This window comes from Macaca nemestrina, chromosome 18, assembly GCF_043159975.1.
Source record: "Macaca nemestrina isolate mMacNem1 chromosome 18, mMacNem.hap1, whole genome shotgun sequence".
Taxonomy (NCBI): domain Eukaryota; kingdom Metazoa; phylum Chordata; class Mammalia; order Primates; family Cercopithecidae; genus Macaca; species Macaca nemestrina.
Genome location: NC_092142.1, coordinates 4,722,233 through 4,746,101, shown reverse-complemented (window position 1 = coordinate 4,746,101; position 23,869 = coordinate 4,722,233). Strand labels below are relative to the sequence as shown.

The following is a 23,869-nucleotide window of genomic DNA, read 5'->3' as shown; positions in this document are numbered from 1 at the left end:
GGAGGGCTGTGGGTGCTGGGGATGGGGAGGCAGCAGCCTTTAACAGCCCAGAAGGGCCGGGCTGGGTGAGGTTGGCGGGCAGCCAGCCAGTGGGTCCCAGCTGAGTCCTGTCACGTACAGGATGCAGCCGCTCCTGCTTCCACAGCACCCGAGCCAGCGTTAGGCTCCCTCTCATGGCGTCCCTGCCCCCAGAGCTCTGTCGGCAGCCACCGTGTCTCTGGAGCAGGTTTGAACCTAGCACCTCAGTAATCTGGGCACGATACCCCAGAATGCGGCTGGGCGAAGAGGGGCCTTTGCCCGCCACTCACCAAAGCCACAGCGGGCAGTAGTGGGCTGACAACCTGAACCCTGGGATGCTCTGCCTGGAATCTTCCCTCTCAGCTCCTGTCACCTCTGCGCCCTCAGCACCTACCTCCTTCCCAGGCTTCCAGTTCCTGCTCTCAGCGGCAGACTGAGAGGGAGGGGAACCTGCAGGGTCGGGGAGAAAGCCCGGTCAGGCCTGCAGGGGCTCAGGGCAGTGGTGGCCGTGTGTCAGGGCCGGGTTCCTGGCACATCCACGACACACAAGCCATCTTTGCAACTCACTTTTATTGTTTCTTTATAAACCTCCTCTCCCATGGAGGAATATATTGTTATAGTCATTAGCTTATCTTTTTTTTTAAAACTCTATGCTAACAGCAATGGAGCCAAGAGGAGGAAAAACATAAGCTACAATAGAAAGGCACTTAGAACCTGTTAAAATACTGACATCCTGGAATGTGCAACAACAAACCAATGACAACCACAAAAAGTACACCAGCCCTGCCGAGCCTGGTCCGTCACGGAGTCGCATGCTGAGCTCGTCAGCCTTCCAGTGCCCTGTTCCTCCGCTCTGCTCAAGTCGAAAACCCATGACCCCGCCAGGGACTTAAGGCCTGGGGCCCTCACAGGGGTGGGGGGTGCTCAGGGCCTGGGTGGGGCCTGAAGAAAGGAGACCAGCTCCCTCCTACCTTGCTCATAGCCCCTTCGAGGGGCAGAGCCAGTGTGGCTGGGCCCTGTCAGGGCTGGAGTCCGAAGCCCAGAGGCAAGGTGGGCCGAGTCAGGGTGACCCCTCTGGGACAGAAGGGCAGTCCGGGAGAGGGTAGGGTCAGCAGAGCTGCCAGAGGAACTGCAGGGTCACTAAGGACCCCAAGGCTGTCCAGGCAGTTGCCTCGTTCTACAGATGGGGAGGTGGAAGGGCCTGGCCACTCCGAGGCCTGGTGATAGGGCAGGCCTAGAAACCAGAACTCCCAGCTGCCAGGCGGGAGAGGGAGCAGGGAAAGGCCCCGGATGGGGGAGCCCATGGCTGCGTCCATCTCCCAGGGCATCCTGGGATGGGACTGGGGTACAAGGCCCTCCAGCACCCTTAAGTGGTTCTGGCCCCTGTCAGGGTCCCTCTGAGTGGCACAGAACCGGAGGGGGGGGGCCCGCTGGGTGTTAGGGGTGGGGAAGTGCCTCTGAGAAAGCAGCCCAACAGGGAAAAGCCAGAGGAAGCAATGTGTCACGGGTCCGGCGCGCCCTCCTCCAGCCACTGCTTCCCTCAGGCCTTCAGTCCACAGCCTCCAGAAAGCTCCCGACACAGTGCTGACTGGGAGCCCCCTCCCCTGCATGCTGTCACTTGGAGTCCCCAGACCAGGAGCTGTGTCCCAGCCTGTGGTCAGTCGTCCCCAGCTAGCCTCCCCTTCCTGGTACAGAACCAAGGACCCGAAGGCCTCTGCAGGGGGCACTGCCCAGGCCAGGCCCAGCGGGGGTGGAAGGAGGAAGACAGGGCGCTGGGCCTGGCCCCACATGCTCCCTGAGCCAGGGCCCAGGCCATTCAGTGTCCTGGCACCACAGCTAGCCTGGCACCTCCCCTTGCCAGCTCAGGGGCCCTCAGACCTGCTTCCCACGCTCCCAGGGTGCCCCAAAAGGTAAAGGAAGGAGGCCCCGGGGTGCAGGGGTGGAGTGACCAGCTATCCCGTCTGGTGCTGTCAGCCTGGCCTAGGGTGAGGAGGGCAGCTGCGGAGCGGGTCTCCCTTCTAACTAGCGGGAGGCGCCTTGTCCTGGGGGGCGCGCTTCTGCCTGGGGCTTTGCAGGGGCCTGCGTCTGTCTTGCTTTCCCTCTGGAAGCAGGGTCAGAGGGAAAGGGGTCTAAGGAGCCCCCAAGGCAGGGGCTGGGTGAGCCTAGGAGGGAAGGGCAGGCCTCCCTGGGGGCTCCCCTCAGGAAAGGGGAGCCTGGTGCCAGCAGGGAGGGCAGATACCACCTCACCCGCCCCCTTTGCTGGGAGAGGGCGACTTGCCCTGGGTGGTTACTAGGTGAGGGAGGTGCCAGGGTGGGCGAGGGAAAGAGGAGGAGGTCGGGCAGGGGAAAGCCCTGCAGAAGCTGAGGGCCGGGTGGTGGGGGACAGAGAGGAGCGAGGCTTCAGCACCCAGGAGCACAGCTCTCCCTGCATGACAGGCCAGGTCCCCACCTGGGGGCTGGGAGGCCAGCCATAAATGACCTAGCACCATCCTTGCTCCCCGGTGGGCTGGGCTGGGGCTGCCCGGGCAGTAGGACATTATTGCTATTTCACAGAAGAGTTTCCGTTCGTCGGGGGCAGTGCGCGGAGCTGCCGGCGGGGCCACCACAGCTGTCTGCAGGGTGGGCTCAGTTCACCACAGCCGGTTTGAGCAGCACCGAGCCCGGCGGGATGACCACCCAGCCAGGGGCCAGCGCCTCTGGGCTGCTGGCGGCCGAGTTGACGCCCGTGGACAGGTCCAGCACGGTGCCTGGCAGCAGGGGGAGTCCATCGGGGCTTGGCCGGGAGCAGCTGCTCTCCGTCCTTTCGAGGGGCGTCTTGCGGCCCTCCATGCCCAGGGCCCTGGTGGGCACCGACCCACGCCCCTTCTCCCCCTCGGCCTTGCCACCAGCGGCGCCAGCGAGGAGGGAGACCACAGGCAAGCCCAGTCCGCCAGCCCCAAAGGGCGAGGGCAGCAGCGGGTTCTTGGCCAGATTGAGAGGCAGGACGGGGCCTGGCAGCCCAGGGCCCATGCCCCCCCCACCCCCACTGCCCCCACCATTGCCACAGGCCAGGGCACTGAGGTCGAGGGGGCCGGGGGCCAGGGGTAGGGGCAGGCCGGGAAGACCAGGGCCTCCAAAGAGGGCAGCTGGGTTGGGGATGATGATCTGGGCCCCACTGACAAAGGGGCCGCCGTCGGGGGCGGGCAGTGGCGGCTTGGGGGGTGGGCGCAGCTGCAGGAGCTCTTGCTGCTCGTGGGACACGAAGTGGCCGTGGGCCTTGATGTGCTTGCGCAGTGAGCTGGGGTCCGTGTAGCGCTTGTGGCAGCCAGGCATCTTGCAGTAGTAGGGCTTGTCCACGTAGTGGGTGCGCGTGTGCTTAAAGCGGTCACTGGAGTTGGAATAGCGCTTGTTGCAGCCCTCATAGGGGCAGACGTAGGGCTTCTCACCTGCAGGGTGGTGCAGTGCAGTGCTGCTGTGAGGGGTCTCTCCCCTTCCTGGGTCTCACCCCATGTACTGAACATCCCCCAGGCCAAGCACTCCCTGGGAGCACGGACGCCCCAATTCTGGGGGCAGGGGGCATCCCCGGCACGTGGCATGAGATCTGGCCTCAGGTAGGGCACAGAGGCTTTCTGAAAAGCCAGGCTGGTTGACTCCAGCTCTGACTGGCCTCGCCCTGCAGAGGGTGTGCCTTTCAGCAGCAGAACATGGCCTTGAAGGCCAGGCCCGGGGGTTCATGCCTGTAATTTCAGCACTTTGGGAAGCCAAGGCAGGTAGATCACTTGAGGCCAGGAGTTCCAGACCAGCCGGGCCAACATGGTGAAACCCCATCTCTACTAAAAATACGAAAACTAGCTGGGTGTGGTGGCGGATGCCTGTAATCCCAGCTACCTGGGAGGCTGAGGCAGGAGAACCACTTGAACTCGGGAGGTGCAGGTTGCAGTGAGCCGAGATCATGCCACTGCACTCCAGCCTGGGTGACAGAGTGAGTCTGTCTTAAGAAAAAAAAAGAAACCATGGCCTTGGAGATCATATCCTCGCTCAAGGCACCCAGTGTGTGCCTGGCCACAGGGAATGCTGCCTGGGTACCACTGCCCTCACTCAACAAATGGCTCAAGGTTCACCAGGCATTTTCTGGCCCTGGCCAGAGCAGGGGGCCACATGCAGCAACTGACCTCCTCATACATGGCTCTCCACTTGGAGATGTGCTGCCAGGGTGAAATAAACACCAGGAAAAAAGATACACATCAGCTCCTTGAGGCTTTGTCACGAAATGAAGAACTTCAATATCTCACCGATTTGTCTTTAATACTGAATTGATAACACGTTGGATGTATGGGATCATATTACATTTAATTAATTACATTTAATACATATTACAATTAATTTCACCCATTTCTTTTTGCGTTTGTTTTGTTTTTGTTTTTTTGAGACGGAGTCTCGCTCTGTCGCCCAGGCTGGAGTGCAGTGGTTTGATCTCGGCTCACAGCAAGCTCCACCTCCCAGGTTCACACCATTCTCCTGCCTCAGCCTCCCAAGTAGCTGGGACCACAGGCGCCCGCCACCACACCCGGCTAATTTTTTGTATTTTTAGTAGAGACGGGGTTTCACCGTGTTAGCCAGGATGGTCTCAATCTCCTGACCTCATGTTCTGCCTGCCTCAGCCTCCCAAAGTGCTGGGATTACAGGCGTGAACCACCGCGCGTGGCCTTGCTGTTTTTTATGCAGCGATTAGGAAATGTGAAATTACATCTGTGGCTACGACAGCCAGAGCTGTCCTGCTGTGGGCCTGGGCTGTAGTGAGGAGTGAAGCCGACCTGGCCTCTGTGATCACAGAGGTGGCATTAGTCAGATGATACCCACGGGACCCAGGAAATGGCACTGGTGCTCCAAGAGCAGGTGCTGGGTGGGGGTCTGACCCTCAGGGGACGCTTCCCCCAGCAAACCGCATTGGAAAAGGGACCCCTGGGTGATGAGATCAACCCTCATCTCTGAGGTCTGGGAACGACTTACAGTCCGCTCCCCCGGGGACCTGCCCAGCCAGTCTCAGCTGAGCACCCCCTTCATGGGCCGAGCTGCCTGGCCCCGGCCTCTTACCTGTGTGCGACCGGTTGTGGATCTTCAGGTTCTCCAGGCGGGAGAAGCTCTTGCTACAGGTCGGGCAACGGTGCGGTTTCTCATTGGTGTGTGTGCGGATGTGGATGAGCATCTTGTACCTGCTCCAGGGAGGGCAGGGGGTGTGGCTCAGCTCACTGGAGACCCCAGTCCTCCCTCTACCCCTCTCTACCCCACCTCACCTAGCGTTGAAGCCTCGGCCATGGCGGGCACAGCCCTCCCAGTGGCAGCAGTACCCCGCGTCCTTCTCGGGCTTGACATGGTAGTCGTTGACGTGGTCCACCAGGTCTTGCAGGAGCTCAAAGAGCTGGTTACACTGTGGGGGCCGGGAAGGGTTCTGAGCCCATGCGGGGTGACCTGCCCCGGACTCCACACCACTCTTCCTAGCCCCCACTCACCTTGGCCCAGCGACACACCAGCTGCTTGGGCAGGGGCAGGTCTGGCGAGAGGCACTTGTCCTTGGGAGGGGTAAGGAAGGAGGAGGCAGGCAGGTGCAGGGCCCCCCCAGAGCCCAGGGGCAGGAAGAACTGGAAGGAGCTGGGGACACCATCCAAATAGCGCAGTGGCTGGAAGTCCTGGGGTGCGAGGGGAGAGCTAGTAAGGGACCTGCTGGCCCGGAGCCCCCCTGTCCCATCTAAAGTGGACTGAATGGCGTCCCCAAACAGAGACATTCAGGTCCTCTTCTCCCCAGCCCCTACCTGTGCATGTGGCCTTATTTGGAACTAGTGTCTTTGCAGATGTGATCAAGTTAAGATGAAGTCACACTAGATTAGGGTGGGCCCTACATCCAGTGACTGGTGTCTTTTTTAAATTTTTATTTTCTTAATTTAAAAAAAATATAGCCAGGTGCGGTGGCTCACACCTGTAATCCCAGCACTTTGGGAGGCCGAGGAGGGCGGATTACTTGAGGTCAGGAGTTCAAGACCAGCTTGGCCAACATGGTGAAACCCCCTTTCTGCTAAAAATACAAAAATTAGCCAGGTGTAGTGGCACATGCCTGTAATCTCAGCTATTTGGGAGGCTGAGGCAGGATAATTGCATGAACCTGGGAGGCGGAGGCTGCAGTGAGCCAAGATTGTGCCACTGCACTCCAGCCTGGGTGACGGAGTGAGACTCTGTTTAAAAAAAAAAAAAAGGCCGGGCGCGGTGGCTCACACCTGTAATCCCAGCACTTGGGGAGGCCAAGATGGGTGGATCACTTGAGGTCAAGAGTTCAAGACCAGCCTGGCCAACATGGTAAAACCCGTCTGTACTAAAAATACAAAATTAGGCCAGGCGTAATGGGTGGATCAGGAGGTCAGCAGATTGAGACCATCCTGGCTAACACAGTGAAACCCCGTCTCTACTAAAAATACAAAAAAAAAAAAATTAGCCAGGCATGGTGGCGGGCGCCTGTAGTCCCAGCTACTAGGGAGGCTGAGGCAGGAGAATGGCATGAGCCCTGGAGGTGGAGCTTGCAGTGAGCCAAGATCGCACCACTGCACTCCAGCCTGGGCAACAGAGCAAGACTCCGTCTCAAAAAAACAACAACAAAAAACAAAATTAGCCAGGTGTGCTGGTATATACCTGTAGTCCCAGCTTGGGAGGCTGAGGCAGGAGAATCGCTTGAACCTGGGAGACAGAGGTTGCAGTGAGCTGAGATCCGGGCCACTGCACTCCAGCCTGGGCAACGGAGCAAGACTCTGTCTCAAAAATAAAATAAAATAAAATAAAAAAATAAATAGAGATGGGGTCTTGCTATGTTGCCCAGGCTAGTTTTGAACTCCTGGGCTCAAGCGATCTTCCCACCTTGGCCTCTTAAAGTGCTGGGGTTACAGGTGTGAGCCACCATGCCCGGCCATGACTAGCGTCTTTATAAGAGAAAGCAGAGAGAGGTTTGGACACAGAGGGATAAAGGCCATGTGAAAACAGGGCACAGCCTGGAGTGAAGCAGCTACCAGGCTAGAGTGCCAGGCATTGCCAGAAGCCACCAGAAGGCAGGAGAGAGGCAGGGAAGGTTCTCCCCTAGAGCCTTCCAGGTAGACTGCAGCCTCCAGAACTATGAGGGGTAACGTGTGTGCTGTTTTAAACCACTCAGTGTTGGGGTACTTTGTCATGGCAACCCCAGGAAACCAGTCCACCCCTCTCTCTGGAACTCTCACCCCTCCTTACCGAGGCACTGGGCACTGGAGGCAGGTCCCCGTTGCCCTGACGCTCAGGGGACAGCGAGCTGCTGCCATTGGGGGAGTCCAGCCCAGATGGTGGTGACAAGCTGAGGTCCACGAGAGGGGCTGCTGAAAAGCGTCCCTCCACCTTCTCAGGGAACTTGGAGTTCAGCAGGAAGCCTAAGGGAGAGGCACAATTCAGGGAATGCTGGAGCACAGAGTCCTGGTGGGCCAGGTCCTCCTGCCTTGAACCCCCACTGTGACCTTGGGAGCAGACACCAGCCACGCCCCCAGACCACACTGGGAGCCCTGGAATCTTGAGGAACAGCCTATGGAGCTGACAGGTGTGTGACACCGCCCACCACCTCTGACCTTTACCAGCCACCAGAGCTTGGCCCCCGTGAGCCGGGAGGGGGAAGTGCCCGCTTTACAGACAGGAATGGTCTGGCTCGCAGGGTTAATAACAGAACAGGACTCAAACCCAGGGCCCCTGGGTTCCTGTCACATGGGCAGGTAGGAATCTTTCTAGCTTTTCCCAGGCCCCTTCCTGCCTCAGTGCTCCCTTCTGTAAAGTGGCAGGTTTGGACTGGGCTGCTCCCATAGCCTTCACGTTCGGACAAGTGGTGAATCTGGTTTTCGGGTGAATCCGCTCTTGGAGGCAGGGCAGAAGTGGTGCACGCCACCCTGGGCCCGAGCACTGGGCATCCCTGAGAGACACCTGCTGGGCTCAGACCCAGACTCTACCGCCCGGGTTGGTCAGCTGCACCACCCCACAGCCCAGGGTGCAGCTCCTGGGACCTCTGCCACACCTTCTGAATGCCGGGTTGCCCAACCAGCTCCTCCAGATCTGTCCAGAGGCCTCAGTTTGCATCATGTGCCAGCCACGTGAAGTGGGCATCGCAGCTCCCGCCTCCCTCCAGACATACACTTCTGGGCGGATGGAAGGACAAGGCTGTGGGCTTCCCGTGAGCTGGAAGCCAAGAGGGGCTGCAGCTACGTGCTGGTGGACACATTTGGCCATTCTCCCTATCACCATGGCTGGATCAGGGCTGAGTCCCCCTGCCCTGCCCAGGGCCAGTACCTGAGGGCGGGGACCCCGGAGAGCCAGGCGTGGGGCTGTCGTCCACCAGGCCCAGCTCCCTGTGCAGAGCACGGGGCCGGACCACACCCAGAGTCCTCTCCCGCTTCTCTCTCGCCGCCCGGAGCTTGGTGATACTCAGCTTCAGGTCGAGCGGCTCGTCCAGGGAGTGCATGGTGAGGGGGCTGGAGTTGGAGGTGGCAGCAGGCAGTGGGCTCCCAGCTGGTCTTCACGCAGGAACCTGGGGAAGGACAGGAGCTCTGCTGTGGCCCTGGGACCCCAGGCTTCTCCTCGGGCTGCACTCACGACAGTCTGACAGGAGCAGGAGCAGGAGCAGGGGGCAGGGTGAGGTTGTCTCCTGGGTAGGGAGACCCTCTGAGGGACCTGGCCGGCAGCTATCATGGGAGGAGAGCCAACGGCCTCCTCAGAGATTCAACATCCGCTGCCCACAAGTCTCTTGGGGAAGACAAAGCTCGTGTTCTCCATTTTGCCATGAAACTGAATTTTATTTATTTGCTGACAGGGTCTCGCTCTGTCACTCAGGCTGGAGTGCAAGTGGCATGATCATAGCTCACTGCAGCCTCGACCTCCTAGGCCCAAGCGATCCTCCCACCTCAGCCTCCCTGGTAGCTGGGACTACAGGCATGCAACACTCCTGGCTAATTAAAAAAAAAAAAAATTCTTTTTTGTAGAAATGGGGTCTCACCATGTTGCCCAAACTGATCTCGAACTCCTGGCCTCAAGCAATCCTCCTGCCTTGGCCTCCCAAAATGCTGGGAGTACATGCCTGAGCCACCGCACTTGGTGAAATTGAGTCTTTTAGAGGCATCGCCTCAGATTGCTAGCGCTCAGAAGTGGCAGAACTATCAGATTCAAGGCCTCGAGCTAGATCTCCCAGGAACCGGCTAGCCGAGTCCCAACAGCCATTTCTGACAGAGCAGGAGCCATGCTCCGGACGCCCGCCCTGTTTGACCCCAAAGATCTAGAACCAGGCCAGGGGGCAAGGAGCATCCTCCGAGGTGGCCAGCAGGCAGCCACGCTCACCTCCAGGGAGCATGCACCAGGCAAACCGAGGAAGTGGGCACAGCCAGCAGAGGCCTGGAGGAGAGGCATCGCAAGCCAGGGAGCCCCAGGGCGCTGGGCCACCACCAGGGGGCAGCTGGGGATTGCGGCCTGGCCTGGCCAGGCCAGCTGGGGCAGGGTTGGCACAGTCGACCAGCTCTACCTGAGAGTTAACCTATAAATAAGTAAAAGTTATTTTTTACTGGAGATGATATTCCTTTAGTATAACTTCCCATGCTGTAATTTTCATCATTTTTGTTAGAATTTCTCACTGGTATAATTTTTGTTTTCTTTTTGGAAATGGAGTCTCTCAGTCACCCAGGCTGGAGTGCAGTGGCGTGACCTCGGCTCACTGCAACCTCTGCCTCCCGGGTTCAAGTGATTCTCCTGCCTCAGCCTCCTGAGTAGCTAGGATTACAAGCGTACACCACCACACCCAGCTCATTTTTCTATTTTTAGTAGCGACAGGGTTTCACCATGTTCACCAAGCTGGTCTCAAACTCCTGACATCGGGTGATCTGCCCGCCTCGGCCTCCCAAAGTGCTGGAATTACAGGTGTGAGCCACCTTGCCCCACCTGGTATAATTTTTCTCACATGCAAATGATCTAACAGTATCCACCGACCCGAGAACAAGGTCAACGCTTCATTCTAAACCCAAACTTCACATTCAGAGCAGCAATCTTTTCCCACACGGTTAAACACGACATTTCCTTGCATTCATTCATTGGGATTATTACAATTTGAAAATCTAACCGCCGCATAATCACACTGTGAGATCCCATCTTTCGCGGTATCGGGGTCTTTACTCAATACCAAAGGGCGGCCATGGTGGACATAACTACTACAGGGTGAAATACTTTGGATATGCCCCCGTGTTTCCCTGGGGACTAGCATTGCCTGTGAGTGGGCAGAGCTGCCCAGATGCTTTCCACAGGGCAGGACAGGAAGGCAGCCCTCACATCCCCACTCGGGGCCTCAATCCAGCCTTTCCTTGGTTCTGACCCCCACTCATTCATTTGCCCCAGCAAGCTCCCCTTCTGCCCTGAGTCTCAAAGCAATGAGGGCATAAAACGGTCCCCTTCACTGGAGATCCTCTGCTTCTAGGGAACCACCCCAAGGCCCCACCCCAACACGGCTGACACGGGGGTCTCAGCAAAGGGAGGCTGCCCACCTCTCCCGAGGATGTGTCATCAGAGACAGGGCAGCTGCCCTAGGCCGTGGGACCTAGGTCTGCGACCTGCCCCTGTTGGAACTGTCAGATGGTTTGAATTTGCCTCCCAGGCCACCCATGGGCCAGGGGCTCCCAGAGATGTGGCGGGGTAGGGACCACACCCCTGCCAGCAGGTGGGTGGGTGACAGTAATGGATGGACCCGGATCCCCTCCACCGTTTCTCTGGCTGGACAGGGAGTTGCCCTCTGCCTGAACCCCTGCCAGTTCCATCTGTCTATCTGTGTGTCTATCGTCCTGCTACCTGTTTATTTTTAGACACAGGCGCAGTCCAGCCTCCCCGAAGCTCCTCTGTGCTGGGAGCCTGGACGGGGAGGAAGGAAGTAAATATTTATGCTGATGAAGAATTCAGGAGCCAGGAAGGGCTGGTGGCCTGGTCCCTTGGCTGGCCCGGGGCCACAGGCCTCCCCACAGCCTCTGTCCTCACCCCCACCCCCACCCTTCCGGAGAAGGGGACCACAAGGGCAGGATGGTTTGGAAACTGGGAATTCCAGCTGACGGGGACACTCACTGGCAGTGCTACCCAAGCAGCATCCTTTGGCACCTGCCCCACTGCCTTCCCAGGACAGATGGGAACTCAGGGGAGCCAGGGGCCCTGAATCACCTTGTTCTTAGGGCCTGCAGGGGACACTTCCCCCGGAGGAACCTGTCTCCCCAGGTGGGACCAGCCACACAGGCCAAAGCCAGAGGGAGGACTCCAATACCCCCCCTTCATCAGCAGGCCCAGTCTCCAGGGGCACCCCCACACACTTCCTGCCACTGGGTCCTGCCAGGGAGGCAGGGGTTCATTCCAATGCACGCCAGAGCCCAGCCCAGGGCCGGCCTCCCTGCCCCCCGGGAAAGGAAGGAGCTGCCCCCAGCCCTACACCTCCCAGTATCTCCGTTCCAGGCCCTCCCCACCCAGAGTTTTTCTTCCTATGGAGGCCCCACCCCAGATGGGAGACGGTCTGTGACCCTGCTTCAGTTCTGACCTTGGCCAGCCTTAAAGCCTCCCCTTCCACCCCCGCCGCGACCGGCAGCAGCCAGTTTGGGCTCTGCTCTGCGCTTTGTTCCCGGCTGGGTGAAGGGGGCAGGCAAGAGCCAGGTTCCTGCTCTCCTGAAAGCCTCAGAGGCCCAGAGCGGGGAGCAACGGGCTGCAGGAACCCTGAGTGAATGCCCATAAGCGGGTGGCCGTGGCCCTCCCCAGCGGTGAGGCCGACAGCCTGGCTCTGGACTAGCTCAGCCGGAGGCCCGGGCGCTAATTATTGTGGGGTCCCCAGGGCAGGAGCAGGCTGTCGGTTAGGTGGGAGCACCCCGTGGACGCTCCCCGGGCCCAGCGCAAAGCCCGCTGGCCCCATGCCCCTCTGCGCCTCCTGGTAGAGCCTTCCGTGCCTCAGTTTCCCCCCTGGTGGGACGGCGCAGCGTGGAGGGTGCACAGAGCCCAGGGCCGCGTCTCACGAGCGCCCAGCCCGAGATGCGCCCAGCGCGGCGCCCCCACACTCAAGGGCCCGGGGATTGGGGTGAGGGGTGGGGGCCGCCGCGGTGGTAGTGGACCTGGCGCTGCGCGGCTCCTCCAGCTCCAAAAGGAACTAATTAGAGCGGGGCGAGCGGGAGGAAGCGGCTGCGGCCAGGGAGGAAGCGCGCGGGGGCGGCCGCGGGGACCACCGGGGCGGCGGGGGTTTCGGGGGACCGCGCCCGGCCCTCCCCACCCCCCCAGGGCGGGGGTCACCCGGAGGGTGGGCCGGGCGGGCCCCCCGCCGCCCCGGCCCGAGACAATGGCTGCTATTGTGTGCCCGCCGACAGCCCAAGCAGACGGCCCCCAGCTGCAGCGCTGGCGAGCCACCCGGCCCCCAAGCCGTCCCAGCCAGGCCAGGTAGCCAAGGATCCCGCCCCGGCAGGCGGGGCCTGCTGCTGTCCCCACCCTCCCTACTGGGAAGCACGGGGCGGCCCAGCGCACTAAGGGAAACTAAGGCCCGGAAAAGCCAGCCTCTTCCAGGGCCCCTTGGCCTGGGGTGGGTCATACACCAGAGACGGGGGTAAAGGACCATTAGCTACTGACCACGTGTCAGGCCCATCTGTCTATGGATTCACTGAGCCCTCTACAACCCTGCCTGGAAGTAGCTGCTGTCATTTTACCGGTCTCATAGATGGGGAAACTGAGGCTTGAGATCACCAGGCTAATAGGGAGCTGGCTGGGGTCCTGCTCTGAATAAAGCTCCTTCTAGGCCAGGTGCCCCGGCTCACGCCTGTAAGCCCAGCCCACTGGGAGGCCAAAGCAGGAGAATCCCTTGAGCACAGGAGTTCCACACCAGCCTGGGCAACATGGAAAAATCCCCTTTCTACAAGAAATACAAAAATTAGCTGGGTGACCCTGCACGGTGGCTCATGCCTATAATCCCAGCACTTCGGGAGGCCCAGGGTGGATCACCTGAGGTCAGGAGTTCCAGACCAGCCTGGCCAACACGGTAAAAACCCGTCTCTACTAAAAATACAAAAATTAGCCGGGTGTGGTGGCAGGTGCCTGTGATTCTTTTTTTTTTTTTTTGAGGCAGAGTCTCCCTCTGTCACAGGCTGCAGTGCAGAGGCACGATCTAGGCTCACTGCAAGCTCCACCTCCCGGGTTCACGCCATTCTCCTGCCTCAGCCTCCCAAGTAGCTGGGACTACAGGTGCCCACCACCACACCTGGCTAATCTTTTATATTTTTAGTAGAGACGGAGTTTCACCGTGTTAGCCAGGGTGGCTCGATCTCCTGACCTCATGATCCACCCGTCTCGGCCTCCCAGCTGCTGGGATTACAGGCTTGAGCCACCCGGCCCGGCCGGCCTTTTTTTTTTTTTTTTTTTGAGACGGAGTCTGGCTCTGTCGCCCAGGCTGGAGTGCAGTGGCCGGATCTCAGCTCACTGCAAGCTCCGCCTCCTGGCTTCACGCCATTCTCCTGCCTCAGCCTCCCGAGTAGCTGGGATTACAGGCGCCCGCCACCTCGCCCCGCTGGTTTTTTGTATTTTTTTTAGTAGAGACGGGGTTTCACCGTGTTAGCCAGGATGGTCTCGATCTCCTGACCTCGTGATCCGCCCATCTCGGCCTCCCAAAGTGCTGGGATTACAGGCTTGAGCCACCACGCCCGGCTTTTTTTTTTTTTTTTTTTTTTTTTTAAGAGACAGAGTCTTGCTCTGTCTCCCAGGCTGGAGTGCAGTGGTGTGATCATAGCTAACTGCAGTCTAGGCTCAAGAGATCGTCCTGCCTTAGCCTCCAGAGTAGCTGGGACCACAGGTGCACCACCACCACACCCAGCTAATTTTTAATTTTTTTATTTTGCAGAGATGGGGTCTCATTGTGTCATCCAGGCTGGTCTCAAGTCATTCTCCTGTCTCTGCCTCCCAAAGTGCTAGGATTACAGGCAGGAGCCACCATGCCCAGCCCATGGTCTTCTAATTGAACAGAAAGAGGAAGCGAGTCCCTGGCCACTCCCGTACCAGTCAGCGAAGTCCTGGTCTGTGGGTGTCCCTGAGTCTATTACTGGAACCATCACTTCAGCAATCTGGTCTTATAGATGGGGAAACTGAGGGCTGAAGGGGCAGGCATCCAGCCCAGGCTGTATAAGTGGGTGGCAAACCTACAACCGGAAGCCATGGGCGAACAGCATGAGGACAGTACCCACAGCTAGCTGCGGGCAGGCACGCCTCTCCTGTGAAGGCAGGTGCTGTTTCATCCCCATTTTACGGATGCAAAAACTGAGGCTCAGGGGAGTGAAGTGACCCGTCCAATGTCACACAGCTTGTCGGTGGCAGAGCTGGGTTTCAACCCCAGCTGAGTCCAGAAGCCATGTTCACCACTGGGCCTTCCTATGCCAGGGGCTCAGGTTTGGTACCCCCTCCCGGCCCAGGGATTTGTGGGGCTAGAAGGGACAGCAGAGCAGGCAGTGGGTGGGCGCTGGAGTGGCTGGCTGGGGTGGGGGAGCCCACCAGGAGGCCTGGAGAGCCGAGGGCAGATCTGCTGCCAAAGCAAACGGCCCCACAGCCCCGAATTCCTGGGAACCAGCTGCGGCTCCCTGCTCTGGCCAAGAGCTCCACCCTCCTTGGCCGCCCAGCAGCAGGGGCTGGAGGGCAGGGGCAGGGCCTGCTGGGGGCCCCAGGCAGGAGGCCTTGTCCTCTCAGGACCCCCGTTCCTGACCAGGCAGCAGAACCAGCCTCTAAATCTGGGGCCCCAGCCAGCTCTGCTGCTCCCTCTGCGTGTGTCTCTTCGGTCTGAGCCTCGTTCCCCTCATCCCAAATGGGATTATATAGGACCCCACGCTGGGTTTCAGGGAGAAACCAATGCAGTGCTGCATATCCAATCATTATTGAGTGCTTCTCATTCGTCTGCAACGTTTAGCACGGAGAACAGTGTCTGGCACATAGTAGGTGCTTAAAACGTGCTGAATGAATCGTCGCCAGTGTGCATGAGTCCGCAGTCTTTGGCCTGTCTATTGCTGTGAGGGCAGCTGAGTGGGGACTGGCCATACCTTCTAGGCCCACAGACACTGCAGTCTTACCCTGAACCAGGAGAACCTGGGCTCTGTCGCCTGCCAGCCAGTGTTCACCCTAAACAAGCTTGTGCCCCTCGAAGAACCTCAGGCCTCTTCGATCCTGGGGCGTGACCACAGCTGCCCTAACCACCTTGCAGAGCCCAACTGCATCAAAGAAAGAGCAGTAGAAGGCCCCGGGGAGGCCTGATCAACCCTGGAAGGAGCTGGCCACAAAGAGGCCTCCGCCCAGGACTAGGGAGGGAGGAGCTTATCTTGAGGCCTGGCCCAGCACATCCCAGGAGAGGGGCCAGGGCAGGCGGCACTTCCGGGAGGAGTGGGGGGCTCACCGTCCCTGGGAACCTTTGGTTCAGTAGGCAGCCCCTCCCCTCCCAAGACGGGGCACTCAGCCAACACCCCCAGACCTTTTGGGAGGGCAGACCCCCCGAAGTGGGAACACAAGCGGCCCCAGGTGATCCAGCCAGGGCTGACCTCTGCTCTCTGCCATGGGGTCCTTGGGAAAGCACCTGAAGATGGGATGTGCCAGGGATCCCATTTCTGCGTGCTCACAGAGTGTGCCCCAGGGCCAGGCTGCCTGGTTACAGCCCCCTGTGCCACCCCTGGCTGTGGGAACTCAGAAGGGCCCTGCTGTCTCTGAGCCTTGGTTTTGTTGTAGGTAACACAGGAACCACGGCAAAGGTCCCTGGGACTCAGGGCATCCTGCAAGGGAGGGCCTTGTTCCCATGCCTGCCACAAAGAAGGTGCCAGCTACTGGTAACCCTGAGGATTATTGTTTCTGGCCCCAGGCCGGAGGTGCCCTGCACAGCAACTTGGGCCTGCCAAGGTCACCCAGATAATTGAGGCAGAGCTGAAGCTGGAAGACGCGCCGGGGGCTTCCCTGCCCCACACCAGCCCAGGCTTCCTAGGAGATGCCCCACCAGATGCACTTCCTTCTCCAATGCCAGCAGGGAGGGCGACACCGGGCTCTGGGAGCCCCAGCACACACACGCACACTCACACAGATGGTCATGGCAGTCCAGCTGCAGGGCCGGCCTGGCACAAAGGCCTCCCCATCCTGGTGGCTCCGGGCCCCCGCTGCAGCGGCCTCCACCCCCCGCTGCCTGCCCGCTGCTGCACCTTTGTACAACTATGTCTGGTATTTTCCTGTCTGCCCAGCTTTGTGGGGGTGCTTGGAGCTATGAGCACCGCCTGCACCTGGGCCCCAGTCAGAGGAAAGCCTGCTCCGCAGCCCCCATACCTGCCCACCCACCCAGACTGGGAGGGAGGGGACCAGAGCACTGGGCCCTGCCACCCAAATCCCTGGGAGGGGCTGGCACCAGGGAGCGAGACAGGGATGCACGCCCAGCAAGGCTGGGGCACGGGCAGCCCAGGCCTTGCCAGGCAGCACTGCCGTTCTCGGCAGACCCAGCCAGAGCTATCTGGGGCCAGCAAAGGGATGGACCAGTGTCACACAGGACGTGAATAGGCCCCCACAGCACCCTCGGATGTACAGACACCTGTGCACAAATGCAGCACACATAGGAAATGACAGTAACCCCTGGCCCCACCGTTGGGGCCAGGACTCAGGAGCCTTGGCTTATAGGGGAGAGCAGGGATGAGGCCCGGTCCCCAGAGGGAGGGAAACACCGTGCCTCCCAAGCCACGCCTGGCTGCAGGCAGATCCCGTGAGGAGCTCCTAAGTCCTGGGGGGTTGGGGACATGCCCATGGCCCACGCCTCCCCTGCCCGGGGCCAGGCACCAGGTCCACTGGGAACGGCACCCGCCAACTCTGAGAGCAGCAGTGGGTAAGGCAGGCGGTGGACCTTGGCCTGCCCTCCTGCCTCGGTTCTCCAACCCACGCATTCATGCATTCCAACGCCAGGCCCTGCTAGATCGAACTGGACCTTGAGGGTGTCCCGACCAGGGTGGGGTGGGAGGAACAGTGTTGGGGCGGCTGCTCCTGCAGGGGGTCGGGCACAGATCCGAGTCAGCTTCATGGACATGGGGTGAAGAGCCTTGGGGTGGCAGAAGCCCTGCAGGCCGGCGCCCAGTTAGCAAGCCTGCTGCACACCGTCCGTCCATCACCGTGACGACCCCGTGAATGGATGCCATTTTCCCCATTTTCCATGTGGGGAAACCTGCCACCATCACAGAGCCGGCAAGGAGCACAGCTAGGTTTGCCTCCAGACCCCAAAGGCCAATGCCACAGAGGCCCAGAGGCATGGCCCGGCTGACCCGCAGTGACCCTGCCAGTCACGGAGTAGAGGAGGAGGCAGGAAAGAAAGAGGCACCTCAGAGAGGCTGGGACAGAACCGAGAGGGCACTGGGGAGCCACAGAATGCTCTACATAGAAGAGTGCCACCTGCCCTCTCAGTCCAGAGCCTCCTGCCCCAGGCCCTCTCCTTTGGCACCCCCCTTCCTCAGGATCCCCTGCCTCCTGGGAACCTGATGCTCCCAGGTGCCAGCTCCTCCCTCACCACCATCCACACCCCCTGTTCTCCTCCAGCCACCATCCCCTTCTGCCCCCTCCCCCACCAAGTGCTCCGTGGTTCACCCTCCCCAACCTCGGTCTCTGGAGCTGCACATGGGCTCTGAGTCCAGGTACCCGAGAGCCTGCTGGGCAAAGACTTGTCTCTGTCCACCCCAGCTGGAGGCAGGCCGTCCCGGGGCCAAGACCTTGCCAATGCATCACTGAAGCCACAATGTCACCTGTTCACAGTGTCATGTACACACAGCCCTGACTTTCAGCCCCAGAACTCCCCCTGGCGCTGGCATCCAGAGCCTCCTTCCAAGAAGGGAGTCTGGGAGTGGGCCGGGATACGTCTGGGACGCCGGGCAGATCCAAACCCGCTGTGGCTACTGAAGAGAAGGCCTCACCAGCAGACCCCTGCCCGGGTTCCCATGGCCCCTGGCACAGAGCTCACCCCTTCCACCAGAGTGAATTGGGCAGTAGGGCAGGGAACCCAGAATGAGAAAACTAGGCCTGGGTTTCCCCATCCATAGGAGGGGGCCTGCCGAGAGGACAACCAAAGCTGCCACACCCTAACCACTCACCTTACGTGGCACAGTGGCACCTGCCCTTCACATATCCCAATACCTGGCACTCCGCGAATGAGTCCATCTCATTCATGTGTTCACTCACTCAACAGACATTCCCACCCTTAGCCCCAGGTGAGGAGGGGAGGGGGAGGTACGGGGGGGTTTGCGCCTAAAGAGGAATGTGACTTGTCCAAGGTCAAGGCTAGAAGCAGGGGCTGGTCTCCTGACACAGACTTCCTCCCTGTCCCCGGCAAGGGACCCAGGAACAGAACTGGACAAGGGTGGGGTGGCCCCTGGGAACCGCCCTGACCAGCGGATGGTGGGAAGGGCCCAGTTCCCCCCCAGCTCCATCTCCTGCCGCGCCCGCCCAGCCCTGGTCCCCAGCCCCAGAACAGCTGGGCAAGAACAGGCCCAGCAGGGCACCGCACACACCGGACTCCAGCCCATGCCCTCCTCCCCAGCCACCCACCCCTCTCTGCTCGCCCACTCTGCAAGAAAGCAAGTGCAGAAGCCAGGGACAGCCTCCAAAGCCATCGAGGTCCTTTTCCTTCCAAAGGGGCATACCCACTGGCAGGATCTGCCAGGCCTGGTGGCTCCAGTGTCCCTAGAACCAAGCAGGGTGATCACCAGGTGTCCTGGGGGGTGCTGGGGGAAGGCGCGGCTGGCAGGGAGATGAGCACCAGCACAGGGTTGGAGGGACTTCAGAATAGGGAGGACAATGGAGGCCCCTACAGCCTTGTGGGGAGGGGACATCCCAGCTCAGAGTCAGTCTGCCTAGAAGTTGGGGTGGGGAATGGGGGCTCTGGATGAAGGTGGGAGTAGCCCAGAGGAGAACTGGCCCAGGCAGGCCGGGACTTGCTAGACAGCCCCAGGCAGACGTTGCGGGGAAGGGGAGAGGTTTCTTCCAGACACATCGGCCCCCATCATGCCCTTGCAGTGGACGTGAGGGCTGGAGAGGAGCTGGGGGAATTCCCAGGCTGAACCGACATTTTAGGGGTCAGGGTCAGACTGCCCTAGACTCCAGTTCCCCTCTGTCCTTCCCTGATCGAGAGTAACCTTGGACTAAACCCTCAAATGTCTCAGAGCCTCAGTTTCCCCCCACCACCCTCCGACCCGGGGTCCCGGCGAGGCTGCCCTGGGTGCGTGCTGCGCCAACGCTGGGGACCCTCTATGTGATGGGCAGGACTGTTTTCCGGAGGCGCCCGGCCGAGGGTTGACTCAGTCCACTCAGCGGTCTCCTGGGGCCTCTGCCGGCTTCCCACCCGCCCTTGGCCATGACTGGAGGAAGGGGCCAGGGCTGGGTCTGCGTCCCCTCCCCCGGCAGCCATCTGCCAAGGCTGGAGTCCGTGTGCACGCACATGTGACACTCACAGGCCGGCCCCTCCCCATGGTGGGCACTACCTGGCCTCTCCGGCAGCGAAGACAAAGGGCATAAGGAGCCCAAGTCACCCGCCCCCCAGCCACTGAACTGGAAGAGTCTCAGCCCCAGCCCATCCCCCACCAGGGGCCACTGGAGCAGATGGGAAGCCCCCACCTCTCAGCCGGAATCACTTCCCATCTCTGTGCCCCCCAGGCCCACTCAGCCTGGCCCCCAGCTAACCAGAACCCTCTAGCCCACCTAGGGCAGTCAGGGAGTGGAAGTCGAGTACGAGGGCCTCTGTGTCTGCCCAGCCTCATCCAGGGCTAAGCCAGAGCCAAGAGAGAAATGTGGGTCTCCTCCAGGCTGTGTCCTGCAGACCCCACCACCATCATCACCATGATCCCTCTCCAGTTCCTGGGATCAAAGCAGTGCCCCCCACCCTGGCCCCCCAGCAGAGTACTAGAGGTGCTTGTTGGAAGCTCGAAGTCCCCGCCCCCAGCCACGCCTGACTTCGAATTCACCAGGGTGGGGCAGAGGCGGCCACCTCAGAAACCACGGAGAGGCAGATGTGTCCCGGGAGACTCGCTAGGGCTGTGGTCCCCACACCCAGGGATGGCAACAGGCTGGGGCAGGGCACGTGTTCCCAGGGACGTGAACCCCCAGACACACATCCACATCAGGGCCTCAACCCATCTTTGTGGACCCTTCCACAGCCCCTGGAAAAGGAGGCAACTTAGGCAGAGGGTGGAGAGCATCTTTCTGGCTAGTCCCAGAGATGCCCTAGCCAGTGGGGAGAGGGTCTCTTACTGCTCAATACACAAACCCACCAAGACCAGGATGCCCCCGACCCCTGGGAAGAGCATTTATCTGGGTGAGGGGAAGACCACCCAGGATCTTCTGGGGTTCCCCTCTGGCCTGTCACCTGCTGTGAAATAAAGTAACAATTATAGCCTTGAAGAGAGAAAAGGATTCAGGGGACACTTTTCTCTGCAGCCGCCCCCACCCCAATTCCACCCAGCACAGGGCCTCTCCCATGGAATCAATTTCCTCCTTGGGTGCCGGAGCCTCCTGGGCCTCCCGGCTGAGAGGCAGGAACCTTCAGAGGCAGCCTCTGGGGCTGGAGGGCAGGCCAGGCGACCCCCAGCACTGCCTCCCCGGGAGCCCCACCCCAGATGTCCCTCGAAGAGCTCCACATCTGGGCCCCCAGTCACAGCTGTCGCCACCCTCCCTCACCCAGAGATTGCCCCAAACCCCGGCCGGCACTGGCCCTCACCCCCTGGTCCAGGTGGGGAATTCAGATTCCAGGCAAGCGGTGCGGGTGGCTAGAAATACACATGGGAAATTGTGGCCGGGAAAACACATTCTTCCTCCTATCCGGCTGCCCAGACCCTGAGAGGATTAGGTGGTGAGGAGACACTCCCACCGCCCAGGGCCAAGGCCAGGCCGGGAAGGAGGGTGGAGGGGAGAGTGGGGACCTTGGAAATGGGGTCCAGGCCTCCCTCCAGGCCCCAAGAAGGGGCCCTGGGAGACCTTTGTCTTCCCTGCCTGGCCTGTTCACTCTCAGCCCTCTACTTGTCCCCCCTGCGAGTGGAGCCCAGGAGGGGGAAGAAATCGCTGTGTCTACCCAGTCGCAGCTGGGTTTCTCAGAAACAAAAGCTTTGGGGGGACGTGGTTCACACGATTGTTTGCGATGAGGTTTTGGGATGTCTGTGGCATCCAGTTATTCATCGGGGCTCCACCCTCGGATAATTGAGAGTTGGCTTTTGTTGGACTTACACCCTCTCCCTCCCCCTGACCCCCCTCCACCCAGGCTTCCCATGGACTCTGGGAGCTCACCTGGTCTGACCCCTTGGTTTCACAGACGAGGCCGGGAGAGGGGAAGAGCCTGACCCAAGGCCCACTGGAAGTTGGTGGTCGAGCCAAGACTGTTGAACCCAGGGCAGGAGACTCCCAGGCCAGGGGCTTTCCCCGGTCACCCTCCAGGCTGTGACCAGGCTCCAGCCAAGCCCCAGAAGCCACTGACCCCAAAAGCAGCGGTGCCTGGAAGTGGGGTGACTCACTGTCTGGCTTCCCAGGGCACCCCCTCCCCATTGGTGAGGGAGGGACTGGCAGGTGTCCCTGTGTAGAGAGCCAGGAGCAAGGAGAGAACTCCCCAGGGGGCCTGGGCCAGGGTCACTCAGGGGCCGAAGAGCCCCAGCTGGAGGGATTTAACACCAAAGGTCAAAGGTCACAGACAGGGAAGGGCGGGCAGGCACAGGGGGTCAGGGGGTCAGCGCTAATGGCAGCTCCGGAAAGGAGGGGGAGGAGAAAAGGTTAAGAAAAACAGGGTTCCTTCTGAGGGGTCCGCACAACCCGCAAAACACCGTCCCAAGTCCCTGGCACTGTCTCCTGCTTGGCTGGCTGCAGACAGGGCCAAGCTGAGTTGGAGGTGGGTGGTAAAATGGGCCAGGCTGGAGCTTGGCAAGGGGCATCCCGGTAGGGGCCTCCCAGGTGCAGCCCTCCCCCTGTGCAGGCCAGGCCAGCTAGGAGGCCCAGCCTGGGCTCTGGGGAGAAGGAGAAGCAGAGGGGGAGGTCCGAGGTCACCCGGGAGGGGTGTGTGGGCTGGGCCTGGACAGCTGTGGCCCTGTGGCACCAGAAAGGGGCTTGGGGAGGGGTGACCCAAGGGGCCAGTTTCCCCTCCCCTGAGCCTGGGGGCTGGAAGGCCCTCCCAAGCACAGTGTCTCTGGGCTTCCTCCCCAGCCACAGGCTGGCCCCACCTTCCCTCCAGGATGCCAGGACACGCAGGATGGCGGCCTACTACCCAGGGTGCCAGCCTCCGAGAACCATGGCCCAGACCAAGCCCAGGCCTTGGCCAGGTCCCCAGCCGGCCTGGCTGCCCCTTCAGTGTCAAGCGTTCCCTCCAGAGCCAAGATCCTGGGCTGTGATGGCTGGGGGCCCAGGGCCCCTCCCAGCATCCCTTCCAGCTTCCCAGGCCCCAGGGCAGGGCTGGGCAACTCCTTGAAACCATTGCTTCCCGGCCACCCTCTGGCCAGGCTGGGCGGGCCCTCCTGGACAGGCAGACAGGCTGCACGCTGCCCTGCTGTGGCCCGAGTACCCTGCTGGGCAGGGCAGCATGCCAAGGCCTCCAGGTGCCAGCCTGGATTCCAGCCCCATCCCAGGGGGCCAGCGGGGAAGCCTTGCGTGCTTCTCCTCCCTCGGGATGCACCTGCCTCACCCCCTCCTCCACCCGCTCCAGACCCGCCCGCCGGCGAATGTGGACCCCCCTGCCATCTCCTCCCTGCCAGGCCCCTTGCCTGCGTCCACCCTGACGGCAGGGGAGAAACAAGTGCCGGACTTGTCCCCAACCCCCAGTCCTGACCCCCCAGGGACGCCCCTTCCGGAGGTCCAAGGAAGGACCCGGGCTTGCGAGGGGCAGCAGGAGGGAGACTTTCCTGGCCAAGGGAAGAGGCACCTTCCAAAGCCCTTCCTAGAAGCAGCCCTGGCGCGGCCGAGAGGAGGGGCGGCTGCCCCGGACAACTTCATGCCCAGGCTCCGGGTGCCCCCCTCTCACCTCGCCGCACGCCCACCACCGCGACCGCCCAACTTCCCAGCTGAAGTTTGCGCCCGCCCCGGGCCCGGCCGCTGCTCAGCCCGGCCTCCAGACGGAGGGAGGGAAGGAGGGAGAAGAAAGACCGAGAGCTCGAGGGACCCGGCCGGGGAGCCGGCGAGGGAGGGAGCGCGCGAGCCAGCGAGCGAGCGAACGCGGGGGCCTCGGCGAGGGCTCACAATGGCCCGGGGCGCGGACGCGAGCTGGGGAGGCGACCCTCGGGCCCCGCAGCCCCGGCGCGACAGGCGCGCCCTCACCCCCGCCCCGGCCCGGTCCCCACGGCGCGACGCCCAGGGGGCTTCCTACCTCGGCGGCGGGGGCGGTCGGGCTCCGGGCTGCGGGCTCCGGCGGTCGAGGGGCGCGGGGAGCCGAGCAGGGGAGGGGCCGGGGCGGGCGGGGGCCGGGGCGCGAGGCTCACGGGGCGCTGGCTCCCCTGGCACGGCCGCCCGGCGCCCGGCCGCTCCGCCACATCTGCAGCTCGGGCAGGGAAGGTGGCCGCGGCGGCCCGGCCGTGCGGGGATGTCTTAGAGGGAGGGCGGGCGGGCGGGAGGAGGGAGTAGGGAGGCGGCGGGAGGAGGGCCCGGCGGCCGCGGAGGAGGGCGAGGAGGAGGGGCGCGGGGGGCGGCCTCCACCCCTCCCCTCGCTCGCTCGCTCGCTCCCGCCCTCCCAGCAAAACCCCTCTCACCGCTGCGGCCCCAGGCCCGGGGCGCCAGCTGCCAGGCGGGGCGTGCGCGTCGGGGGAGGGGGCGGCGGGAGCCGGCGCTGGGCCGAGGGAGGGAG

At 61.5% G+C, this 23,869-nt stretch overlaps 1 protein-coding gene across 2 annotated transcripts; it reads right to left on the bottom strand.

The window, feature by feature from the left end:
- Positions 1-571: 571 nt before the first annotated feature.
- On the bottom strand, positions 572-23,583 carry LOC105467845 (GLIS family zinc finger 2). 2 transcript variants are annotated; one of them, XM_011717605.3, is made up of 7 exons: positions 23,396-23,583; positions 8,335-8,572; positions 7,261-7,433; positions 5,508-5,684; positions 5,292-5,425; positions 5,092-5,210; positions 572-3,443 (listed from the first exon to the last, which is right to left on the bottom strand). In XM_011717605.3, exons 2-7 carry the CDS (start codon positions 8,504-8,506, stop codon positions 2,644-2,646), a joined length of 1,575 nt encoding a protein of 524 aa, XP_011715907.1. In that variant the 5' UTR covers positions 8,507-8,572; positions 23,396-23,583; the 3' UTR covers positions 572-2,643. The 2 variants fall into 2 exon arrangements, with proteins under 2 accessions (XP_011715907.1, XP_070940137.1); XM_071084036.1 differs by lacking the exon at positions 23,396-23,583 and adding an exon at positions 11,594-11,617.
- Between the last annotated feature and the right edge of the window lie 286 nt (positions 23,584-23,869).